Source organism: Castor canadensis, chromosome 15 (assembly GCF_047511655.1).
Source record: "Castor canadensis chromosome 15, mCasCan1.hap1v2, whole genome shotgun sequence".
NCBI lineage: Eukaryota > Metazoa > Chordata > Mammalia > Rodentia > Castoridae > Castor > Castor canadensis.
This window is the reverse complement of record NC_133400.1, coordinates 33,921,519-33,942,689: the sequence shown is the minus strand read 5'-3', so window position 1 is coordinate 33,942,689 and position 21,171 is coordinate 33,921,519. Positions and strand designations below refer to the sequence as shown.

The window sequence follows — 21,171 nt, the reverse complement described above, 5'->3', positions numbered from 1 at the left end:
TCTTCCTATTCCAGTTGTGAGGACATTTTTTACCCAGTCATTTTTACAGTTGTAATTTTTACCCCCTTTCATCAAATAGAGTTGGTTAGATTAGCAGGTCTTAACACTGAGATGAAAATAATGGTAGGGCCCAACGTGTCCTGTTTTGTTTATCCTAACAGTGCAGGCTTTGATCTAAACATATTTCCTGGGGTCTGGACAAGATGACCTAATTCCTGCCTTATCCGTCTCCACTTTTCTGTGAATCTCAGATTGCCATGTACTGTGGAGCCCTTTGAAATTCACTTCACTCCCCCACCCCCATTTTGTTACCCTCTGACATTTGTTTCATTTGGGGTAGTGTGTCTCTCCCAGTGAGGAGCCATGGATTTATTTTTCTAACAAGACTGTTAAGTTTTAACAGAGTGGGAGCTTTTGTCTTTCTTTTAAAAACCTCTCTCATTCTTGACATTCACAACACACCAAAAAAAAAAAAAAAAGCAAATAATCTACTCCTAGAAATTTATGTCAACTGCAAGTTATTTAGGATTTTTGGTTTGAACACCTTTACACATATATAATATATATGAATATGCAATAAATCCATTTGAATAAATCCTGCCTATGTAGACTGGGGTAGGGAAAGGCAAAACTCAAAGTTGGGTTCAATTATCTCCCACTGATCTTCAAGGATTCCCCCCTTCCCCCACCGGGACCCCCACGGAAGGGTCTCCTGGGCAGCCTGGACCTGCCCCTCGTTCTCTCTTTTCTTTTTCCTCCCCAGGTCTCTGTCCACCACCAGACTGCTCTTCCCAGTATATTTTCCAGAAAGAAAATGTCCATGTTGGGGGAGGGGCAAAGCAATGCAGATGGAGGCAGGGGGAGAAAGGGAAAAAAACATAAAGAATAGAGGGAAGAAAGCCTCAGAGAACTGAACAAAGAATGACAGTGACACAGACGTAAAGGAAGAACAAAGCAGTTACTTAAGAAAAAAAAACACGAAGAAACAAGTTGCTAAGTTTTGTAAATTTTGGGTCATTGGCACCACTGTAACTTTTCCGTGTTTTTACAATTCACATTTTAAAAAAAAAGATGGTTAGAGAAAATGTCACCAAAGTGAATATTTTTGGTTAAAAAAATTAGTGAATTTAGCTGTCATTCCACTCTGCAATAGCCCTTGTTAGTTCAGCGACTCTGGCTCTCGGTGATTCCAAGCCACCACGACCCACCTCAACTTTGAGAAGCCGACGGGAGGGACCGGGCGCGGTGGCGCGGCGGGGGAGGGGCGGCGCACGCTCTGCCTTGAAGGCGACCCTGTTGCTTTATGAGAACGAATCCATTTCTCTTCCGCCGCTGTGCGAGGCTCAGCGTGTTTGTCACACGCAGGAGAAGGAGGGCTGCGGGCACTTTCTTGTTTTGGAAATGAATGCAGGGGGAATGGGCAAGTAATAGATAGTCAATCGATAAACCGATAGGCAGGAACAAAAGGGGCCCAGGAGGGGAGACGGAGGGAGAGAGACCGAGACTACGACCTATTCCTAAGGTTGCCTCCGAAAATCGGTCTCAACGAAAAGCGACTTTTGCTAGCCTTTACTCACTGTAAGAAGGCTGGTGATGAGTGGGGAGAAACGCGGGGATCCCGCCCTGGACCCCCACGGTCCCCACCGCGCGCACGCACGTCCACAGCATACCCGGGAGGGGCTGGGCCTGAACTCCTCCTCCCGCCCGGGATCAAGGGGCGGGGGCCGGGTCGTCCGGACTTCGGAGCTCGGGATGCAGCCGCTGGGCCCCGGGCGGATGCGGGCCTAGCCTGTCGAAGCCCGCCCCCCACGGTGGCCGCAGCCCGCGGTCGCCCCGATGTCCCCAGGCTTTGCCCAGGGGCGCGGGGGCCGCCTAGAGGAGCGCCAGGCCTCGGAGAGCGCAGCCCCGGCGTCCCTAGTCGCCATCGCCTTCCCCGCCGCGAAATGTAGCCACTATGGCCCGTGCCCGCCTCTCCTGGTCCTCACTTTTGGGGCGGCGGGAACGGGCCGGAGAGGCGAGTTGGAGAAATCTCAGCCTCCAAAAATTTCTATCCTGAGACGTCGGGATGATCGTCTGCATCACGATGTCCCGTAACCCCCATCGCAATACTCTCCTGGCTTGGGGGCGCCCCCACCTCAGCATCATCAGGGCCTAGGGTCAGCCCGCCCTCCGGAACCCCCGCCCTGGGCCTCTCTTGTGGTTGATTTGGCGCCGCGGGCGCCCCTCAGCTCTGGGCTCTTTAACCCAAGGCATTGAAGTCTAATGACAAGGTCCAGGGAGGCAGGGCCAGAGTCGCCGTGGAGTGGCCTGCGCCCCTGCGAAACTTCTCCCAGAAGGCAGCCCAACTTTCTGACCGTTACCTGGGCACAGCCAAGGCTACCGGGTCACCACCTCCCTAAAATGAACAAACAAAATTCACCAACCCCTGTGGACACAACTTCCACCCTGTTGGGATTGCTCACCCCGAAATCTAGGGGAAAACATATTCTCCTAGAACAAAAGACAGAGAGGAAGAATCAAATTGAATTTTGTGGATGAAATTCAACAAAATTCAAGTTGACTCTACAGATCCTTTATAATGGACTTTTTCTTTTAAATATTTATGTGCTTTTAAATGCCTAAAAAGACTAATTAAATAAAGAACACGTTGACCTCACTGGGTTAAGGCCCGGTTTCTGAGTCAGATTATATAACCCTGTTGCATGGGGAATTCTCCAGAATGCGGCTCTCAGCTGCCTGGAAAAAAAAAAAAAAAAAAAAAAAACCCGCCACTGAAGCCAGTAGAATAAAACCAGAATAGTTACAGCTGAAACTGAAATCCAAATGTCCGGTTTGAGGAAACTTACCTGTCAGGATGAAAGCGCAGCAACAACTTGCATTTTTTTCTTTTCCCTGGGGTGGGGGTGGGGTAGAAGAAGAGGGGAGACTGAAATACATATTCCCAGACAAGTAATGGGTATTGGGAAAGTATGTAGGCCCTCCGATTTCTAAATAAAAGGAAACACAGGCCCATGCAAACCCATTTCTGTTTTGCTTTTTTTACAATTTCTTATTTAGAGAGAGATACTCACTTACACACACATCTTACTGGTACCTGGGGAAATGTTAAAATACATTTAGGGGCCTGACTCAATAGAAATGCACTCTAAAAACACAGACACAGCTTTTTGTTTTATCTGTTGCAAAAAGAAAATGTATTTGATTACTTGAGTAAAATTACAGTATCTCTGTTGTTAGTAAGTATTAAATGTTAAGGAAATTGGACCCCCCCTTTTCCTTTCAACTTTCCAAGAAAGTGCATGTAACAAGTCCAATTTTTTTTCTCCCATACCTAATACAAAATAAACAAACACTATACCTGCTCTCTTGATGAAGAAGAAGCATTTGCTCTTGTAAGGAACATATATACATTTTAATGAAAGCGATATTTCTTATTGTATATACAAGAGCATCTATACTTTCTCCACTGAAGGTTGTTCAAGATGCTATACTTAGCAGCATTGTGAAATTCCAGCACACATGTTCTATTGTGAATATACCTAACAAGGCAAAATGTTACGTCTCAGTTTCAACTACCAAAACAACACTTGTTTTTTTCTCTAAAGAATTCTGCGTGCTTATTACTGTACAGAAACTTATTAACATTGAGGACGACTCAAGTAAAAAGCACAATACAAATAGCAGTTCAAACAGAAATAGTTAAGTCTACAAAACAAAAAACGCAAGTGGAAGTTTAGAATAAAAATGAAAAACAAAAAACAAAAACAAAAACTCCCAAACCTTTCAAAGAACCACACTGTTCAGTGTGGACTTTCAGTCCTTCCCTTAAATCTGTTTTGAAAGGTTAGACAATGTGTTTGCTGATAAAATTTTCCAGCAGGATCAAAGTGTACATTTATATACAGACTTTATTAGAGATCTAATGTATCACGAAGGCATTGCATCAACACCAGATTCATATTAAACTGGATATAGAAAATAAGTTAATGCCAGATTAAGACCGCCTAGCAGGGCAACTTGGAATTGCCATAAATGTTACAGTAAGTTTACAGCACTCTAGTCAATTAGTATTTAGTCCAAAATACAGAAGACCAAAGTTAATGCTTGCATTCTGTTTGCAAAGCAAGGTTATATCACTAATAAATAAGCTTGCTTAGAACTCTAGAAGTTGTACAAAACAATGTCTTCATAATGTTGGAGTTCATAGACCCAGGGGACCAGAAGGTAGGGGGACAGGGCAAGGAGTCGGAGGCAAGCAGAGGTTGCATTCTGCCTGGGAATGCCATGTCTCTAGTGTGCTGCTGTTTTAGCTTGTGACGATCTCTTTGCTGTCTTCCACGAAGCGGGTGAAGCGGAAGTTGGTTCCATTCTCGCTGCTTGCCATTTTTTCCAGGCCGGCCAGAGGAGCACTAGGCTCCGAGTTCTGGAGCTTCTCCAGATTTCCCGTCAGCCCGCTAATAGGTGAGTTGCTCCCGCTGCCCAGGCTTCCAGGAATTGGAGGGATGCCACCATTCTGAATGACAGAGATCTCATTGGCCTTCATCGCCAACCCGTTGGAGAGTGCTGCTGTGTACTGATTCCAGAAACTGGAAGGATCCCCACTTCCTGACCTGGCCGCCAAATCCTTCTGGAACATTTCTGGGAACTTGACAGGATTACCTCCTAGAAATGTCATGGGGCCATCCACAGAAAGCCGGCGGCCCCGGCGTGCGGGGGTGCTGTTCCACATGTGAGTGCCCATGTGGACCTGAGGGGTGGAATGGGGGGAGGGGAGGGAAGCAAAAAAAAAAAAAGGAGAGAGAGAGAGCAGCTTAATAGTTGAATCTGTCTCAACTCGTATCCCAACACTCGACAAAGCAAGTGGCCTACATGTCTATTCTTATTATGTGACAGACAGTGGAAAAGGGAAGGGGGACCATCCAGTCAGGTGGACCAGTAATAACGTTTGCTCTCTGCAGCCCCAGCCGTCTTTCCTCTTCCCAGGCAAAGATGCCTTACTTACTGGTTTTTTATTACTCGTATTTAGCTTATAATGGCCTCAAGCAAGCCAGGCAGTCGCAGAGAGCTCCTTTCAGGGTTAGAATTGTTATGTCCACTCTCATTGCAATGGTAAGTATTGTATGTGACACCCTGACACCCTTTACCCTATAAATGTCCTTTTCAGATGGGAAGAAAGTACCCCTCACTGATTGCCCATTGGAGGGCCTGCGTATGGAGAGAAAAGCCAGAAAGTAATTATTCATCTCACATTACTGGCAGCAATCTCCAGAGAAATACTCTGTCAACAGAAAAATGTACACAGTAAGAGCGCTCAACTGTTGCTCTAGAACGTAAGTGTATTTGCTTGATTTCCACCACATATCAGTAGGAAATGTTGTATAATCAATTATCATAATACCCATTAGCAGGGCAGTGACGTTATTGTTTCTAGAAAAACAAACCATGCTGGACTGCATAGTTATGAAAAATAGCTGCATACGCCACAGTGAAGCGTAATTATTAAGTGATACGGGCAGCACGCAGGCCACATGGAGGTCTTTAATCAATACCCTGTGGCAAGGCCAGGCTGTCTGAGTTGGTAGGTAAAGCAATTCATTTGGTGCACTTAGCAAGACAACAGAGAGACCAATGCTTCGCTTAGATACCAAATTATTCAAGGCATGGTGACATATAGCGAGCTGCGGGCTGCCTCGCCCTGTCCTGATCCTGACCCTCACAGGCACCCTCCTTTCTCTCCAGCTAGCCACCTGCAGCAGGTTCCCTTTCCAGAAACCCTCTCCCTGACTATCTGGGGCTGAGGACCGCAGAAGCATGCACCACAGTGGGTCAAGGGCAATGAGGAAGGGCTGATGGGTGCAGGCAGGGCGGGTACCTTAAGATTGCCTTTTGTCGTGAATGCTCTTCCACAAATAGTGCAAGCAAAGGGTTTCTCTCCAGTGTGAGTTCTCTCATGGATCTGCAGGGCACTCGATGAGGAGAAGGTTTTCCCACAAGTGTTGCAATAGTGCTGCTTAGGAGTTCTCCGGGGCAGAGCTGGGAGCAGAACTGGGGACGTGGCAGAGGCTGACAGAGGCCCTGAAGGGATGTGACTGGTGGGGGTGTCCTTACTGTCCTGAGGAGAAATATGCACAAAGCCATTGACCTCTGTTTTGATGAGAGATGACAACGAGTTGGCGGGAATGACCGCTGAGTTCTGATTGGGGCCAAGGTTGGAACTGGGCTCAAAGAGCTGTGATGGCAGATCTCGCATCTGATGTGTCAACATGTGCTGCTTCAAATTACCCTTTGTGGAAAAGCCACGATTGCAAACGGTACAAATAAATGGTCTCTCTTTGGTATGACTCCTGTAGTGAATGTCCAAGGCACTCTGACAAGCAAAGGTTTTGCCACAAATGTCACAAGCAGTATTTTTAAATTTACCCCGGTCTCTGAAAGGGAAGAGGATTCCCAAAGAATCTTCTTTAATGATTTTCTCTGCATGACTAGATGTCAAATCCAAAGCCCCCCCATTCACTGGGGTGGGAGACAAACCATTGGCAAACTCGCTCGCTCCCACTCTCTGCGGCTTCTCCTCAACACTGGGTGACTTGTGAAATTCCTGGGTGCTGTTGGATGGGGACAGAGCCTGCATGGAAGAGGTAGACTCTGAGATGGCTGGGCTGCCTGCACTTTGGCTCTCCATATCACCACCCACGGAGGATGAATCGTTGGTCAGCACGTCTCCCTCAACGGACCCATTTTCCACCGACTTCAGGCTGGCCTGTAGCTGCTCCGCCAGGCCAGCATTGATCATCTTCATCTGATTTTCCAAAGCAGCAATGCTTGACATCTCGAGGGGTAAAGGTGAAGATGACAAGCTGTCTTGGGAGGCATCTGCTGACTTGGGTGTATCTGGGATGCTACCCTCATGACAGTCTTCTATGTTTTCGTCAGAAAAGTTGTCTAGGTCATCAAAATTTTTCTCATCAAAGGAGCCTGTGTCAGACTCCATGGACTCGGGGTAGCTGTCGGGGACAGGGGTGTTGGGGATCTGGCCTCCCATGTGCATTCGAATGTGCTGCTGAAGGACTACAGCATTGGTGAACTTCTTCTGGCAGATGGGGCAGGAATGCTGGACTCTGAGCGGGGGCATGGCCCGATGGACGCTGTAATGGGTCTTAAGGTTCCCTTTTGTGGTGAAAGCCCGGCCACAGACCTTACACTTGAAGGGCCTCTCCCCTGTGTGCGTTCGGTAGTGCATTTTCAAGGCGCTCTGGCAGCTGAGGACCCGGTGGCAGATGATGCACTCGTTAGGGTCAGTGGCCTTTTTGTCAATGTTTTCCACCAGTTGCTGCAGTTTGGATGTCTCTGATGCTTGGGCAGAGTCCAAGAGTCCCCCAAAGGGAAACTTGGCCTTAAACTGCTCGGACATGAGTGGCAACAATGGGTTGGTGAAGGTAGTGGCCCCTCCTGGGCCACAGTCGGCTGCTGGGGAGCTCAGGGTGCTGTTGCTTGCTGTCGGGACTGAGTTGGTGGTCATGCCACTCTCTTCACTTTTGCTGCTGGAGGGTGGCTGAGTGGATCCTTCAGCTTCCTCTGGGAGTCCACCCAGGTTTCTTGTGGCTGGATCGGGGACCCCAGAGTCACTTTTGACAGAGCCTGGGGGGCTGGTGGCAGAATGGCTGATGGGGATGGGGGCTGGCTCTTCCGTCTTGATGAAGGGTGTGAGGCTTGGGAGGGATGGGGGCAATGGTAGGCCAACAGAAGTGGTCAGAGTGGGCAGGACCGGCTTGGTGTCTAGCCAACTGGTTACTGGCTTCTCCGGAGGAATGGACATGCCATATGGGATGCCAGTACTGGTGGGGATATTGTCCAAATGCTCAGGCACGGGGTAAGGGTTCATCTGAATGTGAGGGTACTTATCTTTGTGGCGCTGAAAGTGGACTTTCAGGTTGCCCTTGGTGGAAAACCTGTTCCCACAGATGTTGCACTTGAATGGCCTCTCTCCCGTGTGGGAACGCAAGTGGATCTGCAAGGCACTGTCGCTCCCAAAGACCTTTGCACAGAACCTGCACTTGTGTTTGAAGAATGCCTCATCTGAAGTACCTTTTGCTTCAAAGGCAGTGACATTTGGTGGCTTGCTTTTTCTTTGCTGGGCCAAGGCAGACAAGGAGTTTAAGTCCTCTGCGGTTGTTCCGATGTTGGGCAAAGGGTTGGGGAAAACCGCGTTAGCAGGGGTGGGCTGAGGTAGAAGTGGATTAGATGCGGGACTTAATAAACTGCTTATTGCAAACGCTGGTGAGGATGATGCTAAGACTGCTGGGGAGCTGACATGGGAGGCCCCAGCACTAGAAGCTACTTTTTCCGAGGACGGGGTGGTAACTGCTGCCGCCAGTATGTTCATATTGGGAGAAGTGCCACTGTTGGATGGAAGGATGGTGTTGCTGGAGCTGCTCTGAGGTAGCTGGATTGGGGGGAGCTGTTTCACACCGCTGATACTGGCAGATTGGCTAGCGAGGCTCTGTGCTAATCCAGCTGCTGCCGCCAGCTGCTGAGATAAATGAGAACTTAGCGTGGACAAGGGGTTGGCAGATGTTCGTAAAGTACCTTGAGGAGAACTGGAAGATGTTGGCGAGTCTGCGTTCTGAGAAGCCAACAACAGTATTTGGTGACGAATCTGTTCGATCAGTTGCAGCTGGTGGATCTGTTGCTGCTGCAGTGCCAGGAGCTGCTCCATGAGGGCCGGGACGGCCCGCTGGCCTCCGGAGGCCCCGTTGCACCTCGCTTCCTGGGAGAACTGGGCCACCGCCACCTTGGTGCTCTGGAGGTTCTCAATGATGACGTTGCTGTGGATCACAGAGAAGTTGCCCAGTGTCGTCAGGTCCCCGAGTTGAGGTAGAGAGGTTGTGATCGCTGAGGTACCAGTGGAGGAGCCGCTGTGGCAGCTTGGGGTGGTGCTGTCAGTGGTGCCACTCAATGTACCACTGCTGCTGCTGGGGGCAACCGGGGTCTCCACCTCCATGGACTCTTCCCTGTCAAGTCCCTTGTGTTCTGAAAGGTCGCTGCAGTCTATTTGATCTGTTTTGTTCGTGGTGTCGTTCATTTGTTCATTGGGATTATTGGGAGGGGGACTGGGAGAGAAGGTTTTGGGTGGGGAGACTGGGTTTTCATTGACGATCAAAACTAATTGATTTTTTGTGCAGCTCTTCTTGTGGAGCAGAAGATCGGATAATTCAAAGAACTCGGCACAGCACCGGCCACAGACGTGAGCGTCCTTGCTCTTAGTGGGGCGACTTGGTTGACCCTTCTCTGTGTCTCCTACAAACATCAAAAGGTGCACGGTTAAAAAGGGAGTCAGGGCACACTGTCATCTATGACTTAAAAACATAAATAAGACGTTAATCAAGTGTTTTCCATTGCAAAACTCAAAACTGTAGCCCCTGAAAAGCAATCAATATTACTTAAGACTGGTCACAATTAATTTTTAAGAATGTGGAGAAATTCCTATCCATCTGATATCTCACAGAGTCATGGCCTTCAGATAATTCATCAAAATATAAAATACCACGAATGGGAGACATTGGTACATAATGAAATTCCATAGCAAAATATTGATTTCCAATATTTTATACACCTGATTGTCTACTCATCTGGAAAGGTCCAGCAACCATTCTGAGGACTTATTAGGCTCTTGAGTTTCTGTCAACCTTATTCATTTTCAACTGATTCAAAGATATCTGTGACAGTTTGTTCTGTCACTAAACTAATTTGTAGTCATTCAAGTTCCAATCAGTTGTTGACAAGGGGGAAAGATGCATATCACCAAGCTGTGCACTGACAACCTGGAGTCACCTCCAGCCCCCACCTCGAACCTGAGCTCAGGCTGAGCGTGACAAACACACTTTAGTCACATCAGTAACAAATCCTCCAGAGCGCCCCTCAAGACTCCCTCGAATACAAAAGGCAAATCACCACACACACAAAGCACAGAAACACAATGAGCATAATCCGTTACAAGGCCTGCCTGGCACCTACAGATCACCCCATGGCACGCCAATCTTTAAAATTAAAGATCGCAGTCCTGGCTACTGTAACACCCACTAAGGAATACATGCTTTGAGCTCCGAATGGCAACATCGCGGCTCTAAATATTTCATCCGATGTGCTTTTCTGGATCTGTAAAAACTGGCACAAGATTTACATTTCTGATTAAGATCAACTTAAAGGATGTGCTGTTAAATTGGGTGGAGCTTTCATTCCCTCCCATAAGAAAACAGGCTTGGTGCAGAGTTTGTAACTCTCCTTGCCTTTAAAAACTGTTTGCTCTTAACTGTTATCAATTGTTTAACAGATTGTCCTGAACCTTTTCTTATAAAAATCCCTTTATTTTGTGTTTGTTTCCACTGGTTGCTCAGATGTCTTCTCACTAAGATCCATTTGTAAATTAAACACAAAAATCTGCGACTCCAAGCTAACATCCCATTCAAGGACAGGATGGCGTCCCATTGTGTGCCCAGCATGGGGAACACCAACTTCTGTTGTACAAATGGTGTGTGGTCATCTTGGAAGGCTGTGGAAAAAAAAAAAACAAAAAACTGTTTAATTCAAGGATTACCTCCCTGCATGCTTTTCTGCTGAACTGAATCAGATAATAGGTAGTTTCCATGACTTCCAAATTGAATCTCCCAGAAAACTTGCAAAAAAAAAAAGTAATTGCAGATATGAATACACGCAAAACCAAAATGCTGCCTTTTTATTTTACTTTTTTCAGTAAATTTAAGAGTCCATGCCAAAGAGCCAGCCATTTGCCTTTTTGGATCAAACATCCAAAAGGCCTGAGTAGTTCTGCATTTCAGAAAATATAATTAACACCTAAATATTAACTTGTGAAAATTCTTTAACTCCATCTGCTCAGAGTGATGGCAAAGTTGACTAGGACCCCTGGTAAAGAAAGCCAACTGTATGCACACTTAACTCACTGGGAGTATTACTTTACTAGCTAAGTTATACTTAAAAAGCTAGTCTTCCTTGTACTCCACAAGGGTGCAGTGCAAAATACATTAACACGACCAGATAAATCATCGTCATCGCAGAAAATACCAATAATGATCCAGTTTTAATTTAATGTTTAACCATCCTAATTGGCACCAGATTCCAATGCACACTGAAGGTGCTGCTTCAAGCACTTTCTGTCTCTCCCTCTGCCTTAAAATAATATAAACAAAATATTACATGAAATTTGCTAAAGTTACGTTTGCTTAACTTGGGACAAAAATAATGTGACAAAAATTCTGTTTAAAGCTTCCTATTTTGACAACCAATTTCAAATGATGCATCCATTTCAGATGCATATTTTAAACTAGGAAATGCAATTCCTAATATATTCAACAGAAATGTGATTTCTTTCTCTTTGCACATTTCCATATGTAATGGTTATGTTTCCATCTACTTTTACAGCCAATTATGAAGGAACAAAAGCTATTCTGTTTGTTCACACATTTTCAACAAAATGCATTAAAACTATTATGTCAGCATGTTCTATTAAGCTCTGCATTCAGTGGAAAATACTCTTCAACCAGCTCACATTTATCAAAACATAAAGCCACTTTAAAACACAGTTTTGCTTGGTCAGCTGGGCTTAGACAAATAATGACAGATTCAGAACTAAATAACTAGCAAGGGAAATCAGAAAACTGACTTCATCAATTGTACACATTACAATGTCGTTGCTTCAAAATATTTAGCACATCTGTGCTCACGATTAAAGGACACTTTAATTCTTTATAACTTGCAAACATCTGATATTCTCATAATCTATAGAAAAAAAATAAAAGGAAGGTCACTTCAGAGGGTTTAACTGATTATTACTTTTCTGTGTTCCAATTCTGGAACATAAAGTTGCTTCAAGACTCACTTGAGAATTTTCGAGGTTTTCAATCTGAACATTTTATATTTAGGATTGTGCTAACTGGATGGAAAATTAGTGCCTGCTTGCCTCTAAGAGAGACTGTGTTAAAAAGTTGCCGGTGTTGTAGCTTAGATTTTCACAAGCTGACATTTGATCTCACTGTATAGTCAACTAATTTAATTTCCTCATGTTTACGAACACTCCCTCTCCCCAAAAACCCTGGTATCTATTTTGATTCATTTCAAAAGCAGGTGTCGTTACACTGTGATAATTCCTAACTTTAAATCTTTCTGTGTTCTGAACAGAATTATAATGAAACAGTTTAAAAAGAAAGACAAAACACGAAAACGCCTAAGAATGTCTAACTACCAAAAGGAATATTTTAAGTTGTAGTAAGAACACACACAAACATGTTCTAATTCATTTTCTGATCCTACCCTCTGCTATCTTGTATCTCTCTCAATAATCTGTTACACAGGACTGCAACTGGTGACCTCATTATAGTAAATACAGTTGCCCTGTTCCTTGTATTATAGTGAAAATAACATTCCAGTTCCTTTTCTATGGACTCTGCATACAAATTAATTTTGTAAATCTAGTCAGATAAGAGCATTTCAGAAGTAGTGGTTTTCTAAACATGTACATATCATAAGATACTTGGAAATTTCTGGGTTTTTTTTGGAGAAAGGAGGCAATCCCATACTGCCACCAAATTTACACTAAAATCCCATATGTTTTTCCTCTTGTACTATTTAGGTTCAATTCGAATTTGTCAGTTTTTCACCCTCTGAACCAAACATTGCTGAATCGGAAGCAGAAAACTGAAGTGTTCCAGCATATCTGTCTACTGAGAACATAAAAATAAAACTATGCCCCACACAGAAAGGTTTGGCCAGCCAGGAAAGGGAAAAAAAAAAAAAAATCCCCCAAACCACCACCCGACTCTACCAGATTTAGTTTCTTAAGTCACTTCAGTATTTCCCATTCCTTTAGATTACATGAACATTTTTTGAGAGATACTCTGACAATATTGGGTTTGGGGCCCATAATTTTAATGGACTGTTCCTTTTTGTAGAGCTGTTTGAAAAGACTATCAAACATCTCATTGATCCTTTATCTTTTTTTTGCATAGCTGAATCTGAATGCCCGACTTCAGATTCCAAAGAAGTTGTAAATACTACAGCATACGCTGTGCATATTTTCAGTAATGTCTCAAGTTTCCCCTCTGAGATATGCAACCAAATGACAAATTGACTGCACCTCCCCTCGAGTTCCCTCAGAGTGCTGGCCAGGGTTACTGTGTTCTCGCGTGGAAGAATACAACAGAACTCACTAAAAAAATAACAACACAGACAAGAGTCTTCTTTTAAAGTCGTGATCCAAGTCCACCTAATGCACACAATAACAGAAAGGGGGAAATGTCTCGCCCATGGATGAATCAAACTGAACACTAGATGGGGTTCCAGTTGCAAGGGTTTGTTCAAAAACTTCTTTGTGGCTTTGCTATTCCAGTGACGCGGAAAAGAGAGACTCCTTAAAGCCAGATCTAAACGCTGACTACATAAACATTGGCAAAGGCACAAGAAACTAAATCCCTGTTGTTTGAGGATGAAGCTGAGCTCCGGGAACTACCTGTCAATCTTCCCCTTTGGGGGTCTGGCATCTGAGGGTGACAGGGGAATAAGGTTAGGAAAAGAAGCCAAGCTGATAAGGCGAAACTAAAATAAACTACTAACTTCCTGCTAAGTGACTAGCAAGACTCAATTTGGGGGTCACTGGGAAGATACTGAAGGACATGTTATGATCTGGACCTTGTCACCTTTGCATGGGAGGAGGCTAGCCAAGGTTAAAACAGCTCGACACATCGTAGGTTTTCTAAAGCCTGGCACAAAAACTTTTTTTCTTGGGGGGGCGGTGGGAGGGATGGGTGTCACCTCTTAGGTTAATTTACCATCTTTTACCCTAAACTGCTCAACTACTTAAGTTTTTGATCACTTAAGAGCCTTTTGGAATCCAGGGCTATCTGTACCAGGATATGTCTTAGAAAAACCTAGTTTAGACTGCAGAAGTCATTTGTAAGAGCCTGGCTTTCAACAGTTTCAAAACCTGTAACTTGTCTGCTTATTTCTTCCCCAAATTTGAGTTAGATCACCACAAGAAAAATGTGGGTTCCTGCCTTCTGAAGGACTTTGTTGGTAAAGGCAACTCAAGACCTCCAAAAGTAGAAAGAAAAGAAATAGGAGCCCCTAACGAATAACCTCTAATTTGGCACTTGTGCCTACGAACTATAGGAGAAATCTGAGGTCGAATAAACCACCAAACATTCAGTATCACAGGCACTTCCACACACACTGTCTCACGCCCAGCTTCACTTTGCTTGTTCCAGTGTTTGTTTTTAACATTTTAGGAAGTATCTTCAGCCTGAAGCAAGTCTCAAAGAACACTTTGCATTTTCTCATCCAGAATCTTCCATTATGCAAAACTTAAAATAGGCCTGATTAAACATGAGTTCTTTCCAAATGCTTTATCTTGCAGGTGTTGGGGTTTCAAAAAAAAAAAAAAAAGCAATTAATTATAGTTCTCTCTTAACCTTTTGGGCCTAAAAAAATCAATGTGTTACCATTAAGCTGCTCACGTGAGTAAATTACTTTAGTAAATAAGAGAATTTCATTATTAATATTAATAAGAGGGATTTTTATGATACTTCATGAGAGTTAATGTTTTATCTAAAATTCATAATCTTTTTATTTTTCTTCCAAGATTACATTTTCCTTGGAAAAGCTGAGCACCAAAATACTTAATAAATGAATGGAGTCTGAATGGGCCTTCCATGGAGTTTCAGGGAAATGTTAAAAATACCACCAAATAAAGAAAAACCCAAAACACACACACCTGAAATCCAAATCTATAGGAAAGAAACCACATAACAGATCATTATTCTCAGATTCTCTATCTTGGTAAATAGTGATCTTTCTAGAAGTAATTCAGGACTTGTTGAATATCATTTAAGAGACAAGTCATATTTACCATAATCTTGGTTTCATAAGAAACAGAAAAATTGTCAACTTTATATTAGAGTGTTTCCAGCAACTAAAGTGTTTCCTGCACTAAAGTAGAATGAAATATCAACAATGTGAGATCGATCACATCATCTCGCTTCCTTGAACTTTGTGGCTGCTTACATGGCTTGGGCTTTCTTTGTAAGGGTGTTCACACTCAAACCCACACAGGCAGGACATATGCCATAGCTGGTCAGCCCCTCCAGCTACTGTAAGTGGGGTCTACAAACTTTTCTAAGTCCTGCTTTGGGTAGAAGTCATAAAACTTGAGGGGCTAGCTTAAGTGAAGAGCATCAACATTTAATTTGGTAATGTTTGATATTTCATTTGCTATATTTTAAGAACATCTTGAGACAGAAGGAAAAATAACCTCAGTGTTTGAATAGGGGTTTGCCTTCTAAAAATTTAACAATGCTGCTATAGATAACAAAACCAAACCAAAGCCAACAACTCCTTGAAAGTGCATGCCCTGTGTGGGGAGGATAGAGACCACTGAACTTGTTGCAGAAAAGGTGACATTTTAAAAGTAAGCTACGTCATGAATTCTCAGTTCCATTTATCTCACTATTCCCAAATTAAAAACAAAAATAAAAACAAAAAACTGGGGTGTATTAGGCCCTACTGTATGTCGGTGGGGAGGACTATTTGTGTACTAATACCATTACACTAAGTCCTGTAACCTTCTTACAAAATCTACCTTCTAGGCAACTTCTCCTAAACTTATTGTTCAACCGTGTAAAAACAGTCATAACTTAAAACCATTACTACTGAAGAAAAACAGGAGGGGGTGGGGAGAGGTGAGGAAAAACGACTGAGAAGGGGGGGGGTGTTTCCTAGAGTGCCCCCAGTATCTTACTGCTTGTGAGACAATGAATTAGCTTTTAGGAAGAAGACAGAAGAAAGTGAAAGAAATTGAAGGAAAAAGAAAGAAAAAGGAAATGACTCAGTTACTTAATTAACTTACCTCAAAGCTCAAATAAACTTAAAAAATAGTACTAATAAATAAAATGGCGAGAAGTAGTGAATTCCTTTTATGCTATCGCTTTATGAGAAGCCTTAACTATTAAAAATTCCACATCCAGAAGGCACAAGGCAAAGAACTTGCAAGCATCATTTCTTTGGAAGCGCAACGTTTTTTGTTTTTTCTTTTGGTGGAAAATGTAAAAAAATCAGCTCAAATTTATAAAATAAACTAAAAAACCTTCTCTTCTCTAGTTTCTTTTTTGGTATACAAATTTTTCAACTTTAACAGTGTGTTGGTGCCAAAGGTCTCACTAGAAACTTTAGAAAAGGTTGGCGTGGAGGTGAGAAGCCTAAGAAACCAGTGAGAAAAACCTAGAAAAATACTGCGGCCTTGGTTGATCTCGCCTGGGTTTAGGCCGGGTGCCGGGCTTCCTTTAGGGTGAAAAGCCGGGGCTCCTTTTAGCGGACCGAGAAAAGCAGGGACTCTGGGCAAGGCTTTAAGCTCGACAAAAGTACCGAGAGGGCACAAATATTGTGAATGGTTTTCTTAATCAGACTCAAGATCCCCGGTTTTTAATTTTTTTTTTTTTTACAGGGATCCCGTGGACTGACTCCCCTTTCTCAACAGCCAGGGTAAAGCGCGGGTCCCTTCGTCATGCTGCGGAGATCCGTGTGGGTCCCTGCGCCCCAACCCTGCTCAGTCAGGCCTCTGGGGAAGCAACCTGGGGACGTGGGGCCCAGGCGGCCACAGGGCTGAGTGGACAGAGGTGCCGACCTCGGGGCACGCTTTTGAGCTCTGTTAAGGTCCAGCTTTCTCCTCCATACCCCAAAATGCCTTCTGGGACGCGAGCATCCCGAGAGGCAGCCGGAGCCGCGGAGCCATGGCCGGGGTTTGCCCCTCGTCCTCAGCAGCCGAGAGGCGAGCGTCGCGTTGGAGTGACCCGGGGAACCGAGCCCCGGCGCCGCTCCATCGCCTCGGGTCCTGGGCCTGGCAGCTCCGAGGCGCCTACCGTGAAACACCTTCAGGTCAAGGGGTGACTGGAGGTGGCCTCCTTCCTATCCCCATTTCCCTGCCCGGATGTCTCCGACTCTCGGCCGGAGTTCCTGCACACAAACTTTGTTCTGGACTTGTCCATTCCTTTCGGGACCCCGCAGCTGTCGCCTCCATTGGAGAGCGACTGCCTCTGTTTCGGGGGTCTTCTCTGGCGGCCTAATCCCCCAATCCCCCCAGAACTGCCTTACGAGTCTTTTCTCGACCAGCCTGGAAATATGGGACACCACGATCCGCAAAGGGCGCATAAGACTGGGGGGAGGGGGGCTCTAGGTGCATGTGTTGAGAGACAAGATGCGAGGATAAACTTGGGGAGTAGCAAGTCCACACTCTCCTCGCCCCTGCATTATCTTGGGCGCAACTAGCAGCAAAGAGTATTCTACACCGGCAGCAACCCTAGGGTGTTGCGCCTTGACTCAAATCGCCAACTTCTTACAGCTCCGAACCCCCAAAGGCACCCCATTTCGCTTGTGGGCAGAATGGGAGTGTGAGAGTGGGGAAGGGGGGGCACACTACGAGCCCCATACGCTCGGAGTTCAGCCACCAGCACCAAGTAAACTTCCCAGTGGCAGCAGGGCCAAGCGGCGGAGGCCAGGGAGGCGAGGCCCGGGCGGCGGAGGCCGATCGGGGGCCCCGGGCGCGGCGCCGGGAGCGCGAGGGGCCCCGCTAAGGCAGGCATGGATGGCTCTTGCCCACATCCTGACCCAAGGGGCATCGGTGTCCTGGCCATGGCTCGGTGCGCTCCAGGGCTCGGCTCCCTGGAAAAGCCCGGGCGGAGGAGCCAGGCCGGCCAGCCTTTGCCTCCTCCCCCCCGGGGAGGACACTGCAAGTCCGGAAAGATCCTGCCGAGAGATGAGCCTGCTCTCCCAGGAGCAAGGGGCAGCCCAGCCAAGGCAAATGGAAAATTAAAAAAAAAAAACAAAAACCCAACAACAAAACCCCTCAAACTACGCGGAATCGAAAAGGCGAGCAAGGACGCAGTAGCGGCGAGCAGCGGGCGCGGGGGCCCGCCGCGTGTGCGTGGGTCCGGGTGTGCGTGTGAGTGCGTGTGTCTGTGTGTCCGCGGCGCGGGCCGAAGCACTCACCATCTCGCCGGGGGAGCGAGGCCACTTCGGGGTCGGATTGGAAATGTTGAGGCTTCGCTTGCTTCCTCCGCGACATGCTGGCTCAAACATCAGCTGGGGCAGAATAAAAAATTACTAAAAAAAAATCTTCTCAAAATTACGGAAATCGAGCGGCGGCGGCGGCGGCGGCTCCCCCCGCCCGCCGGCCCGCCCGCCCCCTCCCCGGCTCCCCGGCCCCGGGCGCAGCGCGCATGTGTCCTGCTATAATTATGATTATCAATAATGCATTGCGATTAATCATAGAGGGGCTCTTTGAAAGGCGATTGGCACTGGGCCAGCGCTATTCAAACCCGCTCGCCTTAATCAATTAGTTCGTGATTTGCTGCAGACCCCTGTCTCTCCGCGCGCTGGCCCAATAAGCCGGCCGCGGGGCTGGCTCTGCGCGCCGCGCCGCCCGACACTGGGTTAACCCTCTTTGCGACCGCCCGGGACTCCACGGCCCGGCCGCCGGGGGCCTGCCTCCTCGCCACTGCGCGCCCGGCGCCCCGGCCGGCGCCCCCTCTCCCTCCCTTCTCCCTCCCCCGCCCCCCATCCCGGGCTGGGCCGACCCAAATTAGCATGCCCTCCCCGGAATTAAGCCGCCCGGGTGGGGGGGGGTGGGGCCGAGCGTGGGGGGCGGAGGGGGGGGCTGGGGACCCGGCTGCGGGCGCAAGGCGAACTTCCCAACTCCGGCGCGCCGCGCGCTCGCGGGGGGAGGGAGTCCCGTGGCGGGATTTGGGGTGGAGGGCGTCCCGTTTCGTGAGTGTTTCTTCGTTTCTTTAAGAGCTACCAGAAAGCAGCCCACCCCCACCCTCATAAAAAAAAAAAAAAGCGAGTGGGGAAGAGCCAGCCCCACGCCGGTCCGCCTCCCGCCCGCGACCGGGCCTCCCGCCCGCCCGCCCGCCGCCTGGCTCGGCGTTCCTTCGCCCCGAGTTCTCCATCCCCTGGATCCCGAGCTCGCGGGGGCGCGGAGAAGAGGATCGAGGAAAGGTTTGGGAACTTGATGGGTTTGGGGCTTGGGGGGAGGGGCAGCTTTCTCGCCACCCTCATCCTCCCCCTCCCGAGGGGCTCCGATCCTCCAGCCTCTAGCTTTCTACCTCGCTCCCTTTCTCTACCTCGGACATTCCCAGGACAATTAGGGCTGAAGTTTTCGGGAGAAGCGCCCCGAGCCCGTGGGATAAGGGGCGGCTCAGCTCCGCCCAGGACCCCTCCCGAACTTCCCCCCCGGCTGCCCCGGTTGGCTACAGGGCGCGTCACTCCGCGGGGAGGCGGCGGCGGCGACGGTGGCGCCGCCGAGCCCCGGGCGGGTGGAGAGCGGGGACCGGCTTGGGCTCCGAGTTCAGCTCCGACCGGGGGGTGGGAAGGGGGAGGGGAGGGACTGCTGCTTATCCTGTGCGAGGCAGCGCGCCCGGGGCCTGGGGAGGCGCGGCTCCACCAAGCTGGGTCCTGGGCACGGCTAGTCCTCGGACCCCTGGGCTTCCCGCCCTGGGGGAGGGGGCTACGCCCCAGCCTCTAGGGACTAGGTGGTGGCCCTCGGCCAGAAGTAACTGAGGGGTGGGGGGGGCTATCTTTTGCTCCCTAGCTGCGCTGAAGCTTGCCTCCACTTTTCCGGCACTTGCCAACCGCAGCGCCCAAACTTTTCACTCTATTTCCATCTCCCCGAGCTGGGATGCCGCCTCCCTCCCGCTACCCTGGAGCAGGGAGCTCGGACCCCGCACTCCCTCTGCCGGGCTTAGGCGCCCGCGAACCTGAGGCTCGGTCCCGGGCTCAGCCTATCTCTTCCCCACGCGCCTTCTCGCTCCAAGGTTCCCGAAGTCCGGCGCCTGAAGGACTAAACTAAAACTAAACTTCGACTGAGTACTGGGGGGAGGAGGGGTGCAGATACACAATCCTTGCCTTATCTCGCGATCGGGAAAGGAGAGGGCTCATAAGGACGCCCCAATTCTGGAGCGCCCTTGAGTCTGGATAGTGCCACAGTCGGTTCGCCCGAAATGGGCACCAACCTCCTGAGCGGAGCTTCGGGTGCTCTGTACCCATAACGCGCTCCCCTAAATTAACCTTTACTTTTCCCTTCAGTTCCCCCCCCCGCCCCCACCAAAGTGTAAATCTTTTGTGTGCGGGTGAATGTTTTCCATCTGCTGACTTTATTGGTATTTTTCTTGGTGTAACTTCTCTCCCTTCTTTCATTCTCCCTGTTCTCGCCCTTTCTACCTTTTCTTCCTTTTATTTTTCTGCTCTTGTTCGCTACCCAACTTTCTCTCTCCGTCTCTCTTCTCCCTCCCCCTTCTCTCCCGCCTCGCTTACCCGGTTCTCCCCAGGTTCTGTTGGGTACAGTAGATTTTGATAAAAAGACAAACGAAGCTATCAGTGGGTCTGATGTTGAAGAATGAAGATAATAATATTTCCATAGGTGGTGCTTCAAATGCCATTATTTCTCACTGAATATTTAAAGAGATCCCTCGGCAAAGATGGATTTGCGCGCTCCTGGGGTGCGAGTCGCTTCGCTTCCCCTGAGCCCCCGGGAACGTGTACAGGACTACTTGTAAATCCCGCACCCACCTCAATCCCGCAAACTAGCGCCCTCGAAAACACATCAGCCCCACTGTTCCAGGTACACTGACGCTTCCACGTGCACCCGCGTTTCCACGAATATGCCCGCATTTGGAGCTCCCGCATCTGTCTCTAACATTCTTAGTTTCTTGAAAGTCCCGGCCTCCCTCCTGAGCGCCGCGTGTTGTCGGGAACCGAGTCTTGTCGGCGGACCCGCAAACCCTTTCTCCGGGCACCCCGGTACGCGCCGCAAGCGCGGAGGGAAGCTCCGTGGAGTAGCTTCACACGTGCTCATTACTTGCTCTATGTGTGATTAAGATGGGGTGGGGGGACTTGACTTCCCCGCAAAACACCACACCAACCAACCAAACGAAACGAACACGCAAAAGCTGCTTCGCGCTGTTTAATTAAAAATGGGCGAGCAGAGACGAATTAATTAAGGGGATCCGAACTTTAATAACTTTTTTCGTTCTTTTGCGTCCTCGACGGCATGAAGGCTGGCGTCTCACTCTGCGCTCGGCGTCCCCAGCTAATTCCTTGTTTGTTTTCTTTCCCTCG

General features: G+C 47.8%; 1 protein-coding gene and 2 long non-coding RNA genes across 5 annotated transcripts in view; 1 reads left to right on the top strand and 2 right to left on the bottom strand.

The window, feature by feature from the left end:
• Window positions 1–2,646, bottom strand: part of LOC141417424 (uncharacterized) — a 29,287-nt gene extending 26,641 nt beyond the window's left edge. The window contains exon 1 of one of the 2 annotated variants that reach the window (XR_012441983.1): window positions 1,578–2,646. This is a non-coding gene — a long non-coding RNA (uncharacterized lncRNA). The remainder of the gene's footprint in view (window positions 1–1,577) is intronic. The other variant, XR_012441984.1, reaches the window with a different exon arrangement.
• Window positions 2,647–2,898: 252 nt separating this feature from the next.
• Sall1 (spalt like transcription factor 1) lies at window positions 2,899–19,204 on the bottom strand. The gene is made up of 4 exons (XM_020187216.2): window positions 19,179–19,204; window positions 18,046–18,138; window positions 5,873–9,297; window positions 2,899–4,747 (listed from the first exon to the last, which is right to left on the bottom strand). Exons 2-4 carry the CDS (start codon window positions 18,119–18,121, stop codon window positions 4,307–4,309), a joined length of 3,942 nt encoding a protein of 1,313 aa, XP_020042805.1. The 5' UTR covers window positions 18,122–18,138; window positions 19,179–19,204; the 3' UTR covers window positions 2,899–4,306.
• Window positions 18,725–21,171, top strand: part of LOC141417423 (uncharacterized) — a 37,240-nt gene continuing 34,793 nt past the window's right edge. The window contains exon 1 of one of the 2 annotated variants that reach the window (XR_012441982.1): window positions 18,725–19,053. This is a non-coding gene — a long non-coding RNA (uncharacterized lncRNA). The remainder of the gene's footprint in view (window positions 19,054–21,171) is intronic. The other variant, XR_012441981.1, reaches the window with a different exon arrangement.

Bases quoted from the DNA above. Each gene is read 5' to 3' on its own strand.
- Sall1 (XM_020187216.2), bottom strand. From the start codon at position 18,121: ATGTCGCGGAGGAAGCAAGCGAAGCCTCAACATTTCCAATCCGACCCC. The intron at 9,298-18,045 runs GTGAGTGCTTCG...TGATGTTTGTAG, and splicing joins CTCGCTCCCCCGGCGAGATG to GAGACACAGAGAAGGGTCAA. The intron at 4,748-5,872 runs GTACCCGCCCTG...TCCACCCCTCAG, and splicing joins CGACAAAAGGCAATCTTAAG to GTCCACATGGGCACTCACAT.